Here is a 23,300-nt window from a genome sequence, read left to right as displayed (position 1 = left end):
ACTCCAGATTTTGCTGAATGGTGATATTTTTGCCGACTCGTCAGGCAAAATTCACCGAATAAGGAAATTTTTGGAAGATCACAGTGATCTCCCATTGGGGAACCCCTGACTTAAGCACCTACTTTCTGGGTAGTTTACGCGTTTTATTCCTATTTTTTCTCTCTATCTCTCTCTTGCCACTTAGTCCAACCTAGAAACGATGTTAGCTCTGGACAGAATATGTTTCAAATGAAATTAAGGTCTCCCATTAATGTACTGTATTTTTGTGTGTGCAATTTTTGCGCATTTATTTTTCAAATATTTCTTTAACCGTAACCTAGCACATTCATACTTCCATAAATATAGTGCCCCCCCACCCTTAAGGGACAACAAGGAATCTCACTTGTTTACCTTACAAATACTTGAACTTATTTAGTATTATTTATCTTAGCTTTTTATCCTTTGTCTCACAGGAAAAGATGACCTTACAGATAAAATAGATTTCATCGTCTGCTTAGGAGGTGATGGAACATTGCTTTACGCATCGTCACTTTTCCAGGTAAATTGAATATTATTTGCTCACGCAAATGTTTCCATTCCAGTTTGGAAGCGCAACCTCTTAATTTAATAGTAAAATGAAAAATAAAATATCATTCAATAATTTTACTACGTTAATTGTGTGGGCTCAGATTAGCTTCGAGGGCACTTTTCATTAATGAATTTAATATAAATACGATTGTGTATATGCGACTTTTGTTGAAGTTAATGGTGGTTTTTATTTCTTATTTGCAAGTCAAAAAACTATTTTTCACTTCAACTTTGTAATGAAGTTTCATTTGCTTCGACAACTAGATTAAATTTAAGAGAAAATGGTTTTAATCCGGAACTGTAATAGTATTATTAATACAACTCAGTTTAATACAGTGTGTCCATTGAATGAGTGACCCATCTTGAACGTCATAAAAACAACACTGTTTGCAGCATTTTTAGTAGAAAGTCAATAAATTTTGAAAAATACATTGCATTTAAATAGTTCAAAATATCATCGCTTGGTGGCGCTGGTAGCAGGAAAATGAAATAACTACACTCAATATCGCTGCCGTGTGCAGCAATAATATGGCTCAGTCACATTAAAAAATTTGCAGATACGCGGGACAGTGTCTTAGTCGATATAGCGCTATATGCGTTACAGACGTGGTTTTGATGGTCAAAATCCACAAACTCTTGCAGGCGTGGAAAATTACTTTTGTAGTTCATCTGACGCTATTTTGACTGAGACACTATCCCGCGTATGTGCAAATTTTTTATGCGATTATACGCCAGATTAATGCTGTAAAGAGCCGCTGTATTGAAAGTATTGTTATTTAGTTTTTCGGTTGCTAGGTCCCCCTAGTGGTGATTTTTTGAACCATTTAAGCTCAATGTATTGTTCAAAATGTATTTGTTTTCTAATAAAAATGCTGCAAACGGCGCATTTTTATTTCAAACCGTGATGTTTTCTTTTACGTTCAAAATGGTTCACTCATTTAATGGACATGAAAAGTTTAATACTCACCTAATATAGGTGACTCCTGCCACAATCACATTAAGTTTAAGTAATAGCTTATTTATTACCTTGTGCAAGCAATAATTGTCTCCTACTTTCCCCTATACCAAACGTTTTGGCCAAAGGATCCCTTTTGAAAATTTCTCAAGACTCTTGGGCCAATACCCAAATAGAGATTGCGCATCATAAAAATGCAATCCAGAATCACAGGCAAATTTCTATATTATAGCTAATTGAGACGTAATATTTATAATTTTAATCAACCATTGCGATGATGTTCCTAAAGTTTAAAAGTGCATTTAAGAACGAAAACTTTCAGATTCCAAAGCTTCAGCGACAAAAATCTACAGAAAATATTATCTCGACTTGCTCTTTGCTCAAACCGTTCTTTATTGTTGAACCGTTAAGGAAATGAGGACGTTCGGACAGTCACAGACAAAAGCAAGAGCTGAATAGCCCTTTGCTGCGGAATTGATTTTAATTCCTCGGGACATAGTTTGGAGACCCATGCCCTACACGCTTAAATCCATTTCGGGTCTTGCCCAGTCCTCTATACGAGCCACAGTCCTCTGTGGTGACACAGCTGGTCCTGTCTCACTCACTATATTGTTTATTAACTCCTTAAGCGTGCTTGGAAGTGAAACTTCGAGTTTTTCTCTTTTTGCTACTATTGAGATTTGCTGTTAAGGTATTTGCTGAAATCATCGTTTCCCAATCGGTGGTTCGCGAAACCACAGAGGGTTCGCGAGAGGTACAAAGGGGTTTCGCGAAAATAATATTGTAATGGCGGAAATTTAACATGTTAGTTTGAGATGAAGTTTCAAGTTCAAGCGTTTTTTGTTCATCATTTATTCATTTGTCTCTTGCACATCCGATATTTTTTGGATGCAAAGGTCAGAACACTTATATAAAGAATTAATTCTGTCTGTATAAGGCACGGGGACGGGTTTTTACCGTCTTCGTTGAGCTCGAGCCGAAACAGTTAAACTTTTGAACGCAATGTATTTAAAAGAAAGCATGTCAATGCTTCAGTTTTCTCCGTTTGATTGGAAAATTCGATTGAATTTGATGGGAACATTATATGGAGCATTTGAGAGCGTTCGAGACATCTTTACTTCATTTTCTGTTTAGTTTCTTTACCATTTGAGTGCGACACACGAAGAGCTATCACGCTTCTCTCGCTCTTCGCCAAAAATGCGAATGACACAATAAGTGGAATGGCCTTGCTGTTTGTTGCTGTAGTGAGATACGTCGTAGAAAATTTAACGGAATTAAAAAATGAAAATTTGTGCTGTATGGAAAAAAGGAACTCGTGAAATTTGCACAGAAAAATCTTCTAATAAGTGAGCATAAAAATATTTTTGTTGGTAAAATTTACCGTTTATGTAATAATTAGAGTTAATTGCAGACGCTTCTATTATTTAAAAATAAAATAAAAAAATAACTACGCATTTTATTTCGCATTTTAGCATAAGGAAGAGAAAATTCTTCAGCTCTCAACCAATTAATGTACACAATGGATCCTTATCAAGCAACTAGATTTTACTGGAAGAAAAAAAGATCCTTTAGTTAATCTGAGACATTTTCTCTAAAAGATATTTTTAAGATCATTTCTTCATTGACTGATTTAGCGTTACGAATAAATGTACTATTGTGATAGGAAAAGACATTTTACATTCTATTGCCCCTTGTGGACAAAGTTTCCATGGGAAAAATAAATTTCAGCACATATATGCAGAAGGAAAGTAAATGCTGAGTACGATGTAAGACTGAAACTGTCAGACGAGATTTTTGAGCCAAACTTTGAAATTCTTTGTTCCACAACCATTCCATTAAGAATTTTTTCAGAGTGTGTTGAAACTTAAAGAGTTGTCACTGGGTTTGTTCCGTTGAATTTGTTTTCCAATAATTTTTAAAATCTCATTTTAGCTCGTAGCATGTTTGTACTTCTACATTTTGCAGTTATTAATTTTGTTTCTCAAAAAAAAAAAAAAAAAAAAAGAAAAAAAATCTCCCAAATTTTACTGTGTAGGGAGGAGTGGGGTGCTTGTCGCTTATCACTTAGTACTTAGTGCACAAGGGGTTTGCCAAACTGGTGCAGTTTATGAAAGGGGTTTGCAAGGCAGAAAAGGTTGGGAACCGCTGGTTTAAATAATTCAGAAATTTATTTTCTATTGAAATTTAGTTAACATCAGTATTCCAAAATGTCAAGAATATTGTCTTTCACTCTACTTCTTCCTCCGTGTTTTAAAACAATCAGATTAAAAAAGGATGTTAGTATGTGTTTGAAGAATTTCTTTCTTTCTTTTTTTTTAAGCTGAAGTATATTTATTTTGGTGTGATGTAATATCAAATAGTTTTCTTTCAAAGCAAAGCGTTCCTCCTGTGATGGCTTTCCATTTGGGATCTCTGGGCTTTCTCACACCGTTCGAATTCGACAACTTTGAAGAGCAAGTCACAAATGTGCTAGAAGGTAAACTTCCTTGTTTTCAATCGTTTTGTGTATTTCACTTATGAACGAACAGTTTACATACGATTAAACTTGACCACATTCAGTTAGCTAAATTTCACTTGAACTCTAAATGAAAACTCAACCTATCTGTGTTTAGCTTTTTTAAAGATGTTTGCTACCCAAAGTTCATGTAACGTTAACGAATGCTTGTATTGCATTCGGTAATGAGCTGGCTCTGGAAGCTGATGATAATCCATTTTTTGAGGGGTTTTTCCACTTTAGTGCGTTTTTATAAAAATTTTCAGCATGTTTTACGTTTTTAGCACCTTATATATTTCAAAGCATTTTTTTTTTTCAAGAAATCTAACCCAAAAGTTTTCATTGCCACTTTTCAAGAATAATGCAATCTGATTTGCAGCTGTGTCATTCCATCAGTGGGAAGAGAAAGCTCTCCTCATTTTTCACTTTAAAACAGAAGTAACGAGAAATTTGCTTGTACTGTAAGTGAAGAAAACAAAGTATAAATTTGAAGGAAAAAATTTATCGCCGTTTATTTGAAACAAACTCCAATGTGTCCGTAAGCATTGAAACGAGTTTTTTGAGCTACAAAAACTTACTTTATAAAATAACGGACGGCTCTTCAGTTTTGATCAATATAAAAATCATTTAGTTATTGATTCATTCAGGTTCTTACAATTAAAGTTAGCGTTAAAGTTTTGAAACAAATGTTTACCAATTACTGGTTGCAATCAATACAAAATTCACTTTGATAGTGTGATTTATAATTTTCAAAAAAAAAAAACACTTTAGTATAATTTCGACCTTATTTCTTATGCATTTTTCAAAAGTTTAAGAGATTTTTTTTTTCAACATTAATTGTATTTTTAAGTATTTTTAGAGTGTTTTTGCAGGCATTTTTAGGGACAGTATCTTTCGGGGCCTGGTAATGAGTATCCTGTCTCCTGCATGAGAACGCCGCTCTTAAATACATGTCTATCAATTTAAAACTCTATGATTCTATTTTTCTGGCGATTTTTGCTTCAACAATACGTTATAAAATTCTGCCGTGGGAGGTAAAAGGCCATAACTGCAAGATTTTTTTTTTTTTTTTTTTTTTTTTTTTTGTCATCTATTGTACTTTAGCTTTATTTTACAAGCTTGCTTATTTGGTTTCCGCTAAAAAAAAAGTGAAAAACACGTCAAGTTCCAAAGTTTCCTACTGAATCCAAAACGCGTTTCTTCAAATATCTCGAAAACTCATTTCTGTAGGCTGCCATTTATCTGCACACAGCAGCACTGATCTACATCTTTAAACACATTTGCCTTTATAAATTCATGCTTGTGCTAGTTCAAAAGTCAACTGAAAAAACGCATTTTACGCACAAAAGATTCTGGTCGTTATTCCTAAAATTGCGAACAATTGGAAATTTATTAATTGCGTAAAACTGCGAATCATCTCTGCAAAAGGGTTTTGATGAAAGCGATTATTATATCCATATTGTTGATTTTGAACAACTGTAAAAGGAATGTATGAATTTATAAAAAGGAAATTTATGTCAGGTTTGATAAAAACTATGAAGAGTTCTGATTTAAAGTGTGAAATCAATTCTAGTTAAAACTGAAAAAAGTTTTTCATATATTTAAATGTAACATTTTCGTAGTATATTCATTGCTGTATTATCCTTCTTTTTCAGGCCATGCAGCCCTAACTTTGCGAAGTCGTCTTCGGTGCATCATTGTGAGAAATGAAATAGGAGAGAAAAGCAATAAACCACATACAAGTTTCCTGGTAATAAAGCTGATTTTCTCTTCACGACTAAATATTTATTGATTGATATAAATATCTTAAAACATCTGTTTTGTATCACAAAAAGACTGACCGCGTCAAAAAATGCATGTTGCAAAAATAATGCAAATGTAATGTAAACTGATTTCAAACCACCTTCTCTTTTGGTCAGTCTCCTCAAAACCACAAGCTGAGTCCCCCCAAATATCTTTTTCCCAACTACAGCCCTGAGTATGTGATGAAAAACCCTTACCTAGCTCTTCCAGTTATTCCAACTTTCGCTTATCAAAACTACGAATCGATTATTAGTAGGTTTAGATAACAGAGTCTCTACAATATGTTCAAAAATATTGCTATCACAGAAGCTTAGCTATCAATTCTTGTAGTTAAGGGAAAGATAATTTATGTTCTTAATTCCTAAATCTATTTTTTCTTTCGTTCAGGTTCTCAACGAAGTCGTCGTCGACAGGGGACCCTCACCTTACCTGTCTAACATCGACTTGTACTTGGATGGCAAACACGTCACTACAGTTCAAGGCGATGGTGATTAATTTATGTTCATTCTATGGAATCATTCTTATCCCAACAATCGTTAGTTGGTGAAAAAATAACCGCTTCATTTGTAGCGGAACTGTTTCTTGCATCAGTTCTGAAATTGGATTTTCCAATTTGTTACGTGCTGTGACCTATAATGATAAGGGTTATTTGAAATATCAGGGATATCGAAAAATTATTTGCACATTTAATTATTTTAAGAAAAGAGGAGGGAGTGGCATTATCTACCAACGGATTACCGACAAAAAATTCAATTTTTTGGAATTGTTTTTCTTTTGAAGGTGAAACTTATTCCAGGCTACCCAGAATTTCAGGATTTTTTGAACAGCCGCTGAAAGCGGCAGTGTTGTCGCAAAAATGTGAATGACATAACTGCTGATCTAGCCGCTTTCGCTGGTAAGAAATGAAGCAGTTAATTTGAGTACATTGTCTCTTCTTAAGTGCCCCCCCCCCCCCCACCGATAGCACTCTATTTATTACCTTGTACAAATGAGGCCTGGCAACGATATGAACCTCAATTATTGGGATCAGATTATAAAAGACAATCTGTTAAATCAAGTTAGAACAACGCAGAATCCAGGCTCCTGATTCATTTTTGAAAACTGTTTTCTCTGCATGCACCAAAGCGTGTGACAATGTTTGTGAATGTCAAAAGTAACTGTTTCATTGCTCAGGCAGGGGAGCCCCGAACTTGAATTTTTAGGAGGGCAAAAATTCTCAATTTGCTGAATGGAACTCCAAATTTTGATAGGTATGCACACATAAGTAATACATCAAAAGAAATGGGACAATTGGATGTACAAAAATTACAATATGCTCAGTGACCTCCTAATGGGGCGGCTATGTCTGAAGCGTTGGAGATAGCCGTGGACAATCTTGCTTTAATCTCGTTCCAATGAAAAGAAGTTCCAAAAAGGATCTTATGAGTGGGACAGAAAAACATTAATTTTGTAATTACAAATCATTGCACTAAAAAATTATTTTTTAATAATTTCGAGATGTAATTCTGTTTTTATTATTTCATGATTTTTCATACTAAAGTATTTTGTTTTCACCGATACTTAATTCTTAAAATGAAGCAGAAGGCTCCTAATGTATTTCAAAAATTGGTCTTTTTATGCAAAACTCTTGAAATTTGTTCTCAAAACTCTGAAAAATACTTATAACATGTATTTGGTCATAGATTTTTTTTTCATTCAGCGGAAGACATTCACATACAACAGTAAACCACTTGCCTGTGTACATCAGATGAACGCCCCTCCCCCTCGAACGAAAAAAAAAAGGGCGAAACGAGCAGCAAAATTGGAGTGGGGTTTTAAGCTATCAGTTAAAAAAATAAATAATAAAGCTATTTGTAGCAAAACGATGGATAATATTTCGTCCAAAGAAAATTGCTAAAGACACAATGGAACAAATGGCTCCTAATCTGTTTTGAAAATAAGTTTTTTTTTATGTACAAAAGCTCTTAAAACGCATTAAATATTCATAATATCGATTTGATTTTGGTTTTATTCGAATCAGCGTGAAAAAAAAAGTATAAAAACAATACTCACCATACCCAACTTTCCAATAATATAGGTTTAAATTATTGGTAATTAAATACAGTGGGGGGGGGGGGGGGGGAGCGCACAGCAAAAAAAGTCAAACTTTTTAGACATCAATTAGAAAGACATAACAAAGCGTTTTTGAAGAAAAACCTTGGATTCTAATTTTTCCAAGGAAAGTGCTAGTTTTACTGGACTATCTAATGAATTCTTTCTGAAACAGGTCTCATCGTGTCGACTCCGACGGGCAGCACGGCGTACGCAGTGGCAGCCGGGGCCTCGATGATTCATCCCAGCGTGCCGGCCATCATGATCACCCCCATCTGTCCACATTCGCTGTCTTTCCGTCCGATCGTCGTTCCCGCTGGTGTGGAACTCAAGGTCAGTGTCGTTCCGTTCAACCCTAACATGCAAAATGCTATGACATCTAGAAACGGCAGTTTCGTTCATGTTCTGGACTCTGCAGTCCCGAGTAGTCAGTAACCGAGCTGGAAGCAGAGTTCCTCTCTTAGAAGTTGAGATTTCTTTCATATTGGAAGATAAAATTAATGTAGCTCGCCAGCGAGAGTCCGTAAGCAGTGGTGCGGTTCAACTAGAAAGTGACGATAAAAGCTAATTGGTAATAAGCAATAAAATAAATTACCGTTCTTGAGGGGGGGCTATGGCATAACTACATGCAGAATTCCGACAGTCGGGTTTTGACACTGATGAACTTATTAACGTACCACCGCAGGGGGCAATATGTGGGCAAAGCCCCCGAAACACACCGGCAGAGGCATTGTACACCAATTTGCCACAGGAGGCGAGGTTGAGACTACCGCCGATGGCGGCTAGTGTTTGTTTTCAACGGAAATGCTTTATAACAGAAAAATTCTTGAAATATATGTCTTAACCTAAACAAAAGTGTATGTGTGTGTTAGAATTACGCATGACAGAAATTGAAGTTGACTTCAAGAAGTTGTGAAAAGAAAAAAACAAGCAATTTTTCTTTATCGAGAAAGGAAACTTCGTAAACTTCATCAACGTTTCAATAACTACATGGATAAGATATGTTTAAATTGATTCATTTCATTTTATTGTTTTTGCATTATGCCGTTTCATTTCTTTTTAAGATATGAGCCGTCAATTTGGTCGCATCGTAATTTATTCGGTTTTCCTTGTTAAGAGGTTTACGATTTATAAACCTTAAATTATAATAGAAAGTTTATAGACCTTTATACAATGTAAAAGCAATGAAATGCGATTGAATACATTTGAACATATCTTATCCAAGTGTTTATTGAAACGTCGATGAAATTTCCTTTCTCGACAAAGAAAAATCATTTGTTTTCATCATGACTGCATGAAGCCAACTACAAATTGTGTCACACGTTCTTTTAACACGCACACATTATTTAAAGGGTAACACACTGTCAGGGACGACCGGAAATCAAAGTTTTGGGAGGGGAGAGATTCTCAGTTTGCCGAACGGAACTCCAATTTTTGTCGATTAATAAAATTCTAGTATGCATACGTCTAACATAAAAGAGACATTCGGACCTTTAAAAATTGCAATGTTGCAATGGGTCGTTTCCAAAACTTTAAAAGTATTTTTTCTGAAAGAACATGCTTAAAAACATAGAATATGACCATTTTTAAATAATTTAAGTTTAATATTTAAAAAAAAAAAATACTTAAATCGGAGCGCTTTCATTGTTTACGGCTTCTCCCGCCGACATCACAAATGATGAAATGCCATTCAGTGTTGCCATTCGCAGTGCAAAATATTTAATTCAGATCTTTACTCACATATATTGGCAACGATAGGGTTGATAGCAAGCGTAGCGCGCAATTTTAATTCGCTTCTTGATTACCATAACGTGGAAACGCAGAAGAAAGATGCGCCAAAGAGCATCATTTGTGACGTCATCAAGACCACGCCTTGTTTGAAAAATCGGACATTTAAAAAAATTAATTGAAAAAAACTGTTGGGAAAATGAATGTATTTTCTGGGTCCGTGTGTTTTTCTTTGCTCATTTATCCATTTCAATGACTAAAAGTAGTACTTTTGACTGAAAGAAACCACCCCATTAAGTCAAATTTGCCGAATCCTTAGACAAAGTTTGCCTTATAAAGACATTTTTTGGGAGGTTTCAGTGACATCCCGTGACCTTCCATCGGGACACCCCTGGAGATTACTCCTCCAAGCAATTTTGCTATTCATATTTTTTTACATGATGGACCAGTTGCAGTGACCAAGCTATTCTTCCCTATTTTAGATCATGGTGTCGCCAGAATCTCGAAACTTAGCTTGGGTTTCTTTCGATGGTAGGAAGCGACAGGAACTTCGTCATGGAGACAGGTATGTAATGAAGATCCTTGAATTATTATATTTGTCATAGAGGCGGGCTATGTCGTTCTTTTTAATGATCCATTCATCAGAGGATCGTTCGATCTTTTGATCCGTTCATTCAACTCGTTCATTTGAGCGACTTCGTTCATTTAAAAAGTTGCAGGTGACCTCTCTTCCCGACAAACGTACGTACATTCCAAATGAGTCATTAGATCCGTAATATTCTTTGAAGGAAAAATGACTAAAATTATCTAAAAAAAAAATATGCCTGTGAAAAATGAATAAAAAAACTTTATTCAGGTTTAGATATCAAACTTTATTCAGATCAGGAAGTGGAATGTCCAAACATTTTGTTAGTAGCCCAAACAAGTTACACAAAACATTACTAATGGATACATTGGAAACTTGCAAATGATCTTCAACGAGGAAAAATGGAGCAGAAAGTAAAATGGTTCGAATGAATATATTGTACTACACTGAAAAAAGGGGAAATTTGAGATCGATTGAGAGCTAAAAATTTAAAGAGAAATGCTATATAAAAAAAATGCGATTTTAATCACAAGTGCATCAATGCAATGTTCAAAACTGCTCACCGTTTTAAAAGAACGGTCTTTCATTTTTTAAGCGAACGACCGGATCCGTTCATTTTAAGGATTCGTTCTTTTTGATCCGCTCGTTTATGAACGACGCATCCCTAAGTTTGTCACTTAATGAAACTTTAGAGACAAATTCCTGCTCAAAGTGGCCTTAGCAATGGGTTGAGACAAAGTTACAAAGGTTGATTGGTTTGTCATTAGTTTCTCTGCCAGACAGAAAAGTAGTGAAAGGCTATCCATAAATTATATTACACTTTTTTTTCCAATATTTTTGACGCCAGACTTTATCACAAAGTGCCACACTTCCCAAAACCTATACGTACACTAGTCACATGTCATGCTGTATTAGTATGCGTATTTTAGAAATAAAGTAAGGGAATGTGGTTCAAAGTGAACTGGTTAGATAATATACCTTTTGCAAAACGAACAAATTGGAAAATCGGAAATTTGTTTTGAAATTTACAGAACGTAAAGAAAGAACAATGCAATTTATTATAAAACTTGCATTCAAATAGAATTTTTCCTTTTTGGCAGTAAGTATGTTTAAAAAAGAAAGAAAAATTTCACTTTGCCCTACATGGGGAAAAGTGAAAAATGAAATATTTTTCCATGAAATAATTTCTATTTGATTCTTAAAATTATTTTTCATTAAATGAATGAATAAATAATGAATCTATAAACGGATTAAAAAAAATGAACTACTGTATGAAAAACGAAGTGAGTGAATAAAAAGATATATAAGTGAATGAGTAATTAAATAAGTGAATTAATAAATGGAGGAATGTAAATTAATTCATTAATAAATGAATGCGTCAGTAACTTAATAAATGTTTAAATAAGTAAACAAAGTGAACAGTTAAACTTTGCCCCCATTCGCCTTCCCTCGCTTACCCTTCACAAATTTGTCTTAAAAACTTAAAATCAAAACGTGTCTTATACAAGGTTGTCCCAAAAGTTAGTTAACTCTTGCTGTAGATGGAATTTTTAGCATTTTTTAAACATTTTTATTGTTTCAGTTATTACTTGGCAAGTAAAATTTTGATTTTTTGCAAGTGTTTGCGAGCTTTTGAAATACTTCTAGTATTAACCAAATAAGTACCGTAAAACCCCTCTAATGCGGATTCTAACGGGACAAATGTTTTTGTCCGAAATAGAGCAGTATCCACAGGACAGGGTTTTAATAATGTTATTTGCCTTAAAATCGGGTAATTAGAAACTGTCCGCATAAGAGGGGTGTCCGCATTTGAGGGATGCCCGTTTGGAGGCGTTTAACTGAATTTTCCTTGAACATCAGAGCAGATATACCTTGTTCTTTAGAGCAACTTCTCTTTTTATTGGAATCAACTGAATGTTTAAGAAGATAGTTAAAATATTGCTAGATATCTGGCGTAAACTGAAAATATATTACCATTACATTTTGCCCCTTATTACAATACAATGTTATTTTATCATTTTCTCAGTGTAATAAAAGTGGAGGATGAAGATTTTTAACATTCTAAATAGAAAGCAATGTCTTCGGTAGTTCTGCGTATTTGTTCGCCCAAGTTTATTTCGTTAAAATAGAGGTAACAAAAATTCAAAGATGAGCTGAAAGTTAATTTTTTTGTTCAGCCGCAACATTTTGTTATCATTACTATTTTTTCTCTTTTAAGATTGCTAGAATTTTGAGAAAATATTTCCCGCTTATTTTCTGAGAGAAGTATAATTGCCAGCGAAAATTTCCTTTCAACAAGAATTTAATTTAAATTTTAATCAGCATCTTTGAAACTAAAAAGTGATGAGGACACAAAGCAGAAGAAAATAGTATTTTTATCTTTAATAAACGGAAGTTGAAAGACATAAGAAACTGCTTACGATCAATCGTACAACCCCTTCTCCTGACAACATGAAGATTTCCCAGAAGCAAGACTCCCCCCCCCCCAAGGAATAAAACTCTAAAAATTTCAATGGTGTAGTCTACTCCAAGACCAGCCCTCTTTCCTTGTTGAGCACATCACTGTAATATGTTCCTAAACAAAACTGAATAATGGTCATTCCACGAAAAGCCGCCATTTTGTACCGTACGGGACAGCTCATATATTTCATTAAAAGGAGGTAGTTTTGAAAGGTAATGAATACAATTTTTTTTCTTAAGAAATCACAATCGTATGTGTAATTCTTTTTGCGTCAAAACCAATTCTGCAAGTATAACAGTTACTTCTCTTCCTGCTAGTTATCTCTGAGAAGAAACAAACCCCCTCAAAGTCGGGCCTCATCTTATCAGAGCCCGACCTTTAATCTTGATTGCCACCTGATCGTTGTTTCTCTCATTGCAGCCTCCGCGTGACGACGTCCGTCTATCCCATTCCGTCCATCTGCGCCCAGGACCAGATCAGCGACTGGTTCGACAGTCTGGCCGAGTGCCTGCACTGGAATGTGCGCAAGAAGCAGAGGCAACTGGACGAATACTCGGACCTTGTCCACTCTTCTTCGTCGGACTCCATAGATTCCAGGAACCTCGAACATCTGGACGCATGAAGGGGGTTAGTGTTACTTTCAATCACACCATTACTCCTGGGGACTTGCAACTCTATAAGTAATCAACTATAGGAGTCGCTACCGTCTCTGACTAATAGCAGCTGAAAGCGAGTGAGCCATTTACCAGTCCAATGAGGCATCTGCCTTGTCCGAGTAAAATTGAAATGTTTTACTTATTTGGCTAATTTCTTAAATCACCTCAAGGTTTAACATCTCCATTTCTTATTACTTTCTTTTACAAAAAAGGAAGTATTGTATTCGCGAAAAAATTTTCACTCAAAATTCGGCCTTAATTTCAATTTTGCTCACCCCCGAACTAATGTTGAGTTTTTTTTTTCAACTCGACCGCACGCAAATAAGTGCCTATGAACGTATAAACACTCGAAATATCCATTTTGACATTCCCCGAGTTAATTACAACGGCTTTTCTCGTGACGTCCGTATGTATGTATGTGCGTATGTATGTCGCATAACTCAAGAACGGTATGTCCTAGAAAGTTGAAATTCATTACGTACACTCCTAGTGGGGTCTAGTTGTGCACCATCCCTTTTGGTTGCATTCTGGTGTTTTTAAGGGGGTCTTTTGACTCTTTTTGGGGGAAAATCATTGTTAATTTCGATGTAAACTCAAGTGGTGTTACAATTTGGCGGACAATTGGCGATATATCGTCTATCTTTTGGTCGCCAAGTTTTTTCGCCAACTTGACGACAAATTTGGCGATTTTTTTTTTAAAATCTGGTTTCAATTTGGTCACTGTTGATAATATTCAGAGAGATTTTCTATTGAATCATATTAAAATTACCTATAACGGGTAAATGACATTAAATTGGAGTAAAAGGAAATCATATGAGGCACACATCTGCTCGTTTCCCTAAGTGTGTAGCATTTCGGAGATCTCTGATACCGCTTCGCTGTTGCCTGGTTCCTGCTCTTACCTTGGGCACTCACAGTTTGGTATATTGCATTAAAAATATCTTAACTGATATGTGTAGCAATTCGTATTGAAAAATATTAATCTAGAAGAAACTTTATGGTTTGCTGTTATCATGGTTTAAATGAAAAGAAGTGTAGCAGCCCACTCATTGCATTTACCGTTGAGTTACTTCACCAAAACTTATTAACTTTAAGCATTACTAATATTCTTACTAAAACCAAAGATAAAATGACCCATTAAGCATCTGCGGTTACTAAAAGGAGTCTTGAACGTTACTATTTTTTTGAATAGGCTCTACACTGGTTTCATGAGAAAGATATAATATATGTAAGCATGTAAACATAGAAACGCGCCATTTGGCGACGTCAAGCACATGTTTAGCTTGGTCATTAACAAATTGATGCCAAGCGGACGGCGAATTCGTTCAGAATTATTTACTTTTTTTATTCCAATGAAAACCTCCAAAAGTGGCCATAGTGGCAAATCTTCTGGCAAACTTTTTATTTACTTTTGGTCTATTTTTCCGTGAACAGAGTAAAACTTTTTTCGAGGGCAAATCAAAAAGTCTTTGCGCCTATTTTTTTAAACCAAAATATCGCTAGGAATACAAAATGAACATGTTCATTCCCAGCAGTGACAGTTCCTTCAACCGTATCAGCCGTATCTGCTTTTTGCTCGGAAGAGCGGAGCTGATATCAGTCATTTAAGATGACGGTCCGTCTTCAGACGTCCACAGCTTATGAGAAGCGAAGTGTTATTCGTTTTCCATGGAGCAAACGGGAAAAACCCCACCTTGTGTCTCTTCAAGTGAGTCTCCAAGAGAGACGCCCGTGCGTGGGAAGCATTTCCCTGCGAATTGCTATTAGCGTTTGTCCCTTGCTCCATAGAAAACGAATAACATTTCGCTGCTTAGAGGCTGTGTACGTCTGAAGATGGACCGTCATCTTAAATGACTGATACCAGATCCGCTCTTCCGAGCAAAAAGCAGATACGGCTGGTACGGTTAAGGGAACTGTCACTGCTGGGAATGTACATGTTCATTTTGTATTCCCAGCCATATTTTGGCTTAAAAAAATAGGTGCAAAGATTTTTTGATTTATCCTCGTATTTATTTACTTATATTAGATATACCACTATTAATTGTCGCCGGTGTGCTACAGTTTTTTCGTGCAAGTATAGGTCCTTTAAATAAAAATTTCTTACGAAAACACCTGCACCAAGTGCTTAAAAAGTTTCGGCATTGCAGGAACTCAGATGTGTTTCTAGCAGTGATTGCGATTTGCGAATCTATAAATCGCGTGTCGTAAGGAACATATGATCCAATTTGGGTGAGCTGGTGAGCAACATCAATTTCGAATTTTATGAAAAACAAAACCGATGAATATCTTAAACTAACAACACATTCACTAAGAGTAGTGCTGAAGCTAGTGAATTTGATTTTCGTTTTTAATACCTGCAATTGTGCACCAGAAAAAAATCAATAAAAAAGATTTTTGATGCGAAATTTTAAGGAAAATTTTCTATTACGCCACTTTGTTTCTCTATATTTTACAATTCATCAAATTAAGCATATTTTCATCATTTGTACAAATAGTTCGATTTGTATTTCGCAAACTTGATGCGTCAAGTTTTATAATTACTTATTCTTGATCAATTGTGATTTTAGTTTCGCTAATTCTTGCGTGTCAAGAGCTTTGATAGTGTAAAATTGGGAGTTAGCCTGAAGTTTACTCAAGTACGCCTACTTTTCTACAGAGCGCCTGTATGTATGCTTTATGCTCTCGTCCTATCAAATTTTCATCGTTTTTTCTTTAATTAATTTTATTTTAAATATAAGGTTACAAATAAAGATAAAAATAGAAGTCTTGAAATACTTATAAAAATAGATATCAGAAATCTTGTGCTTTTTAACTAATCAATATTATTTTTGAGATGGTTTCTAATTTAGTTTTTTACATGGTACCAGAGTCAGACTAGGGTTTTTTCCGAATCATTACTCGCCAAACTATAAAGGTTCGTCATCACTGTTATAAGCCATTTTGTAGTCCTAAAATAGATCTCCACAACGTTCTTTAAAACGAAAACGGCTCCATCTTAACGCACGCAATCGCCAAATTGCATGCTTCATAGTATTCGAAAGTTCCCCTGCTGTCTAAAAAATTTTGTTGCCAAAATCGCCGAAATAGTTTTCACCGTTAAAAGGGGGGGGGGGACTTTTTATGGAATAAGATTTTAAAATACATTTAAACATTTTTGTAAAACACTTTATACAAAAATTAATTCTTTACTTGAAGCAGAAAAATAAATTCTTGCAGTACTTATTTTTTAATCTAAGAAGACCGAATAATTACGCTCGTATGGAAAAAGCTATGACAAAAAACCTTTTTTGATAGAAAGTAATTTCGAAGAGGGGGCTCTTTCAAAAGGTTAATTTCCTAAGAAGCTTACCAAAACCTCTTCTAAATGGGGGAAATGATGAGAAAAAGTCAGGAGCAGCTAAATTTTACTCTGAGTTCATAATTAACTGTGCAAAGTTGATGTTTTTTTTTTTTTTAGAACTGTTCTTAACGCTAAAACCAGCTATGTACCAAGATAGATAAATACCTTTGTGCTGAAAAGTAAAGTAAGAGATAACAACGTCAAAATGCTCAAATTGCAGATTAGGGGCCATTTATTAATTACGTAAGGATGATTTTTGGCAGTTTTAGACCCCCTCCTCCCATGTCAGGGTATGTAAGATTTTTTTAAACCCCTCCCCCCTATTCTTACGTAAGATTCCATTTCGATTTTCAAAATAATAAAATAACGAATCTTAGATCAGTGGAAGTGTTATTAAATTCACTGTTATTAAATCAAATCATTTTGTATAAAGAAATATTTACTAAAAAGTTGGAATCTATAGACGGAATGTTTTTTCGACATTTTTTTTTTTTTTGGTATATGTTGCGTTACTAATTAAAAATAAAACCTGCCCTACGTAGTGAAATTCTTTTTTTCACTTTACACTATTCATTCTGTGTAAAACAAACAAAAAAAAAAGCTCATCCTAATACGTTTTTACCTTTCAGACGAAATATCGTCTCTGCCAAACCTCTTGACCGCGCGGTTTCTAATGTAAAATATAAACTTGGAAAATATGACGTAATAATGGGTTTGACCTCCCCCCCCTCCCCCAAGTAAAGGGATGTAGAGATTTTTCAACCCCTCTCCCCCTCAGGACCCTTAAGTAATTAATGAATAGCCCCTTACTGCAGACATATGTTTCGACGTTACAAGGAGCGCCTTTTTCAATGCAAAAGAAATGTGCTTGCCGGATATATTTTCATCAATGTCTGCAGTAACCTGCTATTTGTGCGTTTTGACGTTGTTGTTTCTTTGCAGCTATGTACCATTCAATATGTTTATTTAATTTATTTATTTATGTTTCAGAAACAAGCATTGCGCTGCAGAAATTATAGAAGATGCACCCCAAAACAGGTGTTTTCCAAAACTCAAGTCGTCCTGAAAATGAACCTAGAATGTAATTTAAAAATTGTAATACCTTGCTGAATAAGTAGACAAAGTGAAATATTCATAATTTTCAAATCATGTACAGAGAACTAAACGGTACTATTTTTTAAATTTTATCATCACAGTAGCATTTTGTGATATTTATATTTTTTAACAATCGACGTAAGCATTTTAAACGAGCGTTTTTGGGAACTTATTCTTATGAATATTGAATTACTTTTTTTTTTTTTTTTTTTTATAAATAATGAAATTTTTGCCAACACAACGGCTTAGCAAATTTGTAGAAAATATCTTAGTGGGGATTTTTAAGAAAAGCTAATTTTAATTGATAAATTTTTCACTAATACAGGAGGGAAATTATTTTAAACGAACTTTTTATATACATATATAAAAATTAAAAATTCTTATGAATCCTATGATTAGATTGATAGTAAAATTGTTGAAATTGTTTGCTAGTATAAAGATTTAATAACTTCGTTAAGATTGTGTTAGGTAAAATTTTAAAAGAAAATTTACTTTAGTTGATAAATTTTTCCATAATACAGATAAAGCAAAAATGTAAAACTCCTGGTGTAAAAAGCAGAGTAGAAAATACATTTGGAGTAAAAGACACATTTTCACTTTGATTTGTTTTACATCGAATCGGTTTTATAGGTCTAGTTTTGAAATTGCCAGAAAAAAAATTGAATTTTAATGAATTTTTTTACTAGTTAGTCAGTACATTTTATGATAAATAAAGGGATCAATTTTTCTTGGAAAATATTTATTTTAAAATTATTCTTTGACCATTTTAAGACAAATAAGTTTTTTGATGCCTAAAATGGTGTCCACGATTATGTAAATTGCATTCTGTTCATGTTATGTATACTTATGAATTTTCCTGCTATTCATTAAAGCAAATCATGCAATCACTATCAGCTTTTTAAATCTATTTTCGATGGATAAGTTTAGATTCATGTGTTCTGTGCAATGTATGCCAAAGATGGCTGAAATGAGCTATCATTCCTTGCATTTTTTATTTGAATGTGCATTCATGTTTATTAAATATATTTTATGTAAGAGTTTGCTTTATTTTTTTGCGTTTGAAGTTTGGTTTTTTACATTAGATTGAAATTTCTACATGCATTTGCTCTACCACACGAGAGGATCCATGGAATAAAAAAAGAAAAAAATACTATAAAAAGAACAACAAGTAGGGGCACCCCGAACATAAGCTTTTAGATGGACAGAAATTCTTAATTTGCCGAATGGAACTCCAAACTTAGGCAAATGATAAAATGCGGATATGCACACATAGGTACCACAAACATTCGGGCATTTAAAAATAATGGAGACATAATTGCACTGGTGCAATTATGTCTCCAAATTTGCCGAATAAGGGAAGTTATTCAAGGTCATAGTGACTTCCAGTCAGGGTTGCCAGATTTAGGAACAATAAATACGGGACAGACTTCTAGAAGTGAAGAGGAGGGGGTGGACTTATTTTTGAGACGCCGCTGTAAATTCAATCTCAACAAAGCATTAAACCTCAAAAGCTGTCGCCTATCAAGGTATAAAAATAGTTTTCATTGCGAATGACGACGCATGCGCAGAGTTATATTTCCAATATTAGTCAATCAACAAAGAAGCAACCATTCGGCTCCTAATAGTCTGACGCCAAAAAAAAAAAAAAAAACACTCACATACAAACCAAATTAAAATTTAAACATTTTTTTTTTTTTTTTTTTGATGCCACATGATTTTCTTATTGATCATTATTTCACATTTTTTGTTTATTTTTTCCCCTTAAAATAATGTCTCGTTCTGTAAAATATTGTTATCAACTAGAATACGGGACTTACGGGACTTTAGCCGTCCCTTATGGAAGGTCCCCGGGACGCGGGACACTTTTTCGAAATACGGGACGTCTGGCAACCCTGCTTCCAGTTGCCTCCCTTCGGGGCACCAATGCCAACAATGGGATCGCTAAGTCGCATTCTCGTATTTTTTAAAGGATTTATTTAGGATCAGAAAACTTTATTTAAAGCACTAAAAACTACAATTTTCAAGTGTGCTTCTTACCCAAATTGATCAAGAATCTCTTTAGAATCTCTCTTTTTTCATGTCCTTGTTTATTTTGTGCTTATTATACAAGTTTATTTGTGATCACCTCCTGGGTTTCGAAGTGCTGTAATAAAAAAACTAATACGAACACCACAAAAAGGAAGATTTAACAGGTCCAGGGCCGGATTCAGCTTTTGAATCGCTCCGTGATAAAGTAAAAAAAATCGCCCATTTTGAACTACAATGTAAGGATCTACCCCCTCCCCAAAGAAAAAAAAAGGAAACTTTCTTTTTTAAATTTTTTAACAAATATTCAAAAAAACCACGGCTAGCGGTAACTCTATAAATAACATAAATATTTACAATAATTTTTAACTTCTTTAAACGTTTCATTTCGACGTTTCACAGAAGTTATTTAGATGATTTTATATATGTTTTCACAAATTTTCGATAGACAGTAGACCCGTGCTACAACGCGATTCGACGTACGCGAAATGGCTATAACGCGAGTTTTTCACGAGTAACGAATTTTAGAGCTAACGCGAATTCCTGATCACTACATGAAGATTTTCGACAGAATAATTACGGCAGAAAGCAGAGGATCAATCTTCTCTTTTTTGTCTTTTTCTTCTGGCGAGCTGCTTGATGCCCTTGACTGTCAGGGGAAAACTGATAATAATCTGATTGCGCAGACACATAAATTAGGAGTTTTTACTTTTTTATGCAAAAAAAGAGAATTAGCAATATAAATCATATCATCATTACTAGTAAATATTCGCTCAGAAGGGTCGGAAAATATCCCCCTGAAAATTTTTCAAAATTCGATCTGTAAGCACAATTTCAACTATTTTTAATGCTGTTTGGAGAGGGAAGATTCTTTGACTCTCTAGAATTTTTTCGATAAGTAAATGTTGAAGTGGTCGTCTAAATGATGGAATCAGGGGTTCTCTCACGGGAATTTTTCGAAATTGTAGATCGAAAAATGCGACATTTAACGATCATCGATGATGATGGGAAGATATGAGTACGGGGACTCTTCCCCGGAATTTTTCGTAATTGAAATCATGAAAAAAAAAATTTAGACTATTAAAAATTTTAATCCTAAAAACGAAATTTTTATTGGGGGGAGGGGGGAGAGAAGCGATATCTAAGAGTCGGACGAAAATTTTCTGAAGTCCTAAAAACGGAACTGGAGGCCAACATTGATAACGTTAGCGGAAGGGATAAGAGTATGGACTCTCTTCCCTGAAAAGTGTTTGGAAATTGGAGTTCAGAAACACAATTTTAGATGAGTGTTAGTATGATGAAGCTAGGAGAGTTTTTCCCGGAAATTTTATAACTGATGTTCTAAACAAAACTTTTAAACGATGTTTAATAAGGTTGCAACGGAAGGGGTGGGGGGTGGATTCGGAGGCTCTCAACCGGAAATTTTTCGAGACAAAAGTTTTATAAACGTAATTTCACTCATTTTTCGATTATATAATGGGGAAGGGGTGCAGGGAATCCCTTTTTCCGCTTTCTACGTTCCTCTTTTATTTATTTTAAATAAAAATATTCTGAGAAACCCTCTTTAATTTTCCTTACAACCTCATATTTTGATTTTTTCAAATAGAAATTTCTGCGGTAACAGAAAAAAACCTTTTATCATTTTCGACTGTGGGGATATTTTGAAGTGATACCTCATAAATAATTTTCCCCCGTTTTATTTATTTATTGAATATCATGCCTCTTAAATCTTTCGAGGATTTTTTTTTTTTTTTTTCAAATATTTAAAAACTACTATTGCAACGTTTTATTACAATGTTCTAAATCTCTTTCTCTCATTTTAAAGTTTCTGCAACTTGAAACATAATTCGGCATATCATCTATTTTTCTCCACTTTGCTCTGATATGTTAATAGTTTGATATATTGCTTTAAAAATATTTTTTTAAAGACAGTTGTGTTGATATTTTGATTTAAGAAGAAAAAAAAAAAAAAAACAGCAGAAATAATAAAATGAAGGTGGTTCCTATGTACCTATCATGTTTATTTATTTACTAGTGGTACCCGCACGGCTTTGCCCGTAATAGAAAATTAAAAGGTCTTTCGTTTCGCCTGTATATTTACAAATAATGAATGGTGAATTTTTTCGCCTGTTGGCTTGTGCCCATGTTACGGTTCCACGTTATAATAATTTCGTAATTTACTTGTCCATTTTAAGATAATTTTGTTCTTAAAATTGGAATAGAAAAAGAACCACATCGAATTTTCGAAAAATAGCTTCGAGGCGCACACCCCCATGCTACAAACTAACTTTGTGCCAAGTTTCATGAAAATCGGTCGGTCTAGACGCTATGCACGTCACAGAGATCCGGACAGAGAGAGAGATCCTGACAGACAGAGAGACTTTCAGCTTTATGAATTTTTGCAGGATGTTAGCAAATAAAGTATACACTAAAAAACACAAAGTCCCGACCCCCACCCCTCTTGCTTTTCCCCCACCCCCAACCCCCGTTGAAACATTGCAAGAGCATTACTATGATTATACGCTTTTCGTGTAGCAACTACGTAAGAGAAAGCTGAGTTTTGGCAGGATGTTAGTACATAATGTATTCTTTAAAAAAGTACAAAGTCCCGACCCCCACCACTCTTTCTCCCCCCCTTACCCCCTCCGAAACACTGCAAGAGCAGTACTATGATTATACGCTTTTCTTTTTCTTAACTAATTAAGATAAAGCTGAATTTTTTCACGATGTTAGTACATAAAGTGTACACTAAAACCTTGACAGTCCTGACCCCAACCCCTCCTTTCCAAACATTTCACACTGATCAGTTCAGTACTATGATTATACGCGTACAGCTTGAAAATTTATGATGTTACCGGAATGCTCCTTTTTTATTTCACTCCTAACAATATTGTAAACCTGTGGTGTCCAACCTAAGGCCCAGGTGCCGTATCCTGCCCGCGAAGCTGATCCGTGTTGCCCGTTGTTTTGTGAAACGTTACAACTCGAAGAGCACGATTAATGACAATGTTACAAATTGTTAGCCAAATATTTAGACATTGTTTTCTGAAAACATTGTTGGAGACCACTGTTATACACAAATTCTGAAACATACACTTTTTATGTAGAATGCTCAGTTTCACCATTTTACCAACTTAATCATATGCAGAAAACTCACAATAAAAAACAAAAAGTAACTTCAACAAATTAATATCATGAATTAGGGAATCGGTCTGTTGCATGAAGTATAATGCCAACCCTACTCTTCTGGGGGACGTTTAAAACCTAACCAAGTTCGAATCTGTTGTTGACCTTAAAACCTCTGGTGGAAACCTTAAAAAGATGTTGACGAGTGACGTCTGAAGTTGGTGGAAGTTTTGATAAATCAAAAGTGAACTTTAGGGACATTTTTGCGATTACTTGCTTTTCACAAACTTTTATTCAAACTTGGTTAGGTTTTAAATTTCCAGCAGAAGAATGGGTTTGGAAATATATTTCAAGCAACAGACTGATTCCTAAG

At 34.7% G+C, this 23,300-nt stretch overlaps 1 protein-coding gene across 4 annotated transcripts in view; it reads left to right on the top strand.

Moving 5' to 3' along the window:
* Positions 1-17,926, top strand: part of LOC129228277 (NAD kinase-like) — a 137,905-nt gene extending 119,979 nt beyond the window's left edge. For all 4 annotated transcript variants that reach the window (XM_054862946.1, XM_054862948.1, XM_054862945.1 and 1 more), the window contains 8 exons: positions 453-538; positions 3,896-3,998; positions 5,672-5,766; positions 6,207-6,306; positions 8,086-8,243; positions 10,121-10,203; positions 13,106-13,312; positions 17,672-17,926. In XM_054862946.1, coding sequence (XP_054718921.1) covers positions 453-538; positions 3,896-3,998; positions 5,672-5,766; positions 6,207-6,306; positions 8,086-8,243; positions 10,121-10,203; positions 13,106-13,307 — 827 coding nt within the window. In that variant the 3' untranslated portion in view covers positions 13,308-13,312; positions 17,672-17,926. The remainder of the gene's footprint in view (positions 1-452; positions 539-3,895; positions 3,999-5,671; positions 5,767-6,206; positions 6,307-8,085; positions 8,244-10,120; positions 10,204-13,105; positions 13,313-17,671) is intronic.
* Positions 17,927-23,300: the final 5,374 nt, after the last annotated feature.

Source organism: Uloborus diversus, chromosome 8 (genome assembly GCF_026930045.1).
Source record: "Uloborus diversus isolate 005 chromosome 8, Udiv.v.3.1, whole genome shotgun sequence".
Classification (NCBI taxonomy): domain Eukaryota; kingdom Metazoa; phylum Arthropoda; class Arachnida; order Araneae; family Uloboridae; genus Uloborus; species Uloborus diversus.
This window is presented reverse-complemented; position numbering and strand designations above follow the sequence as displayed.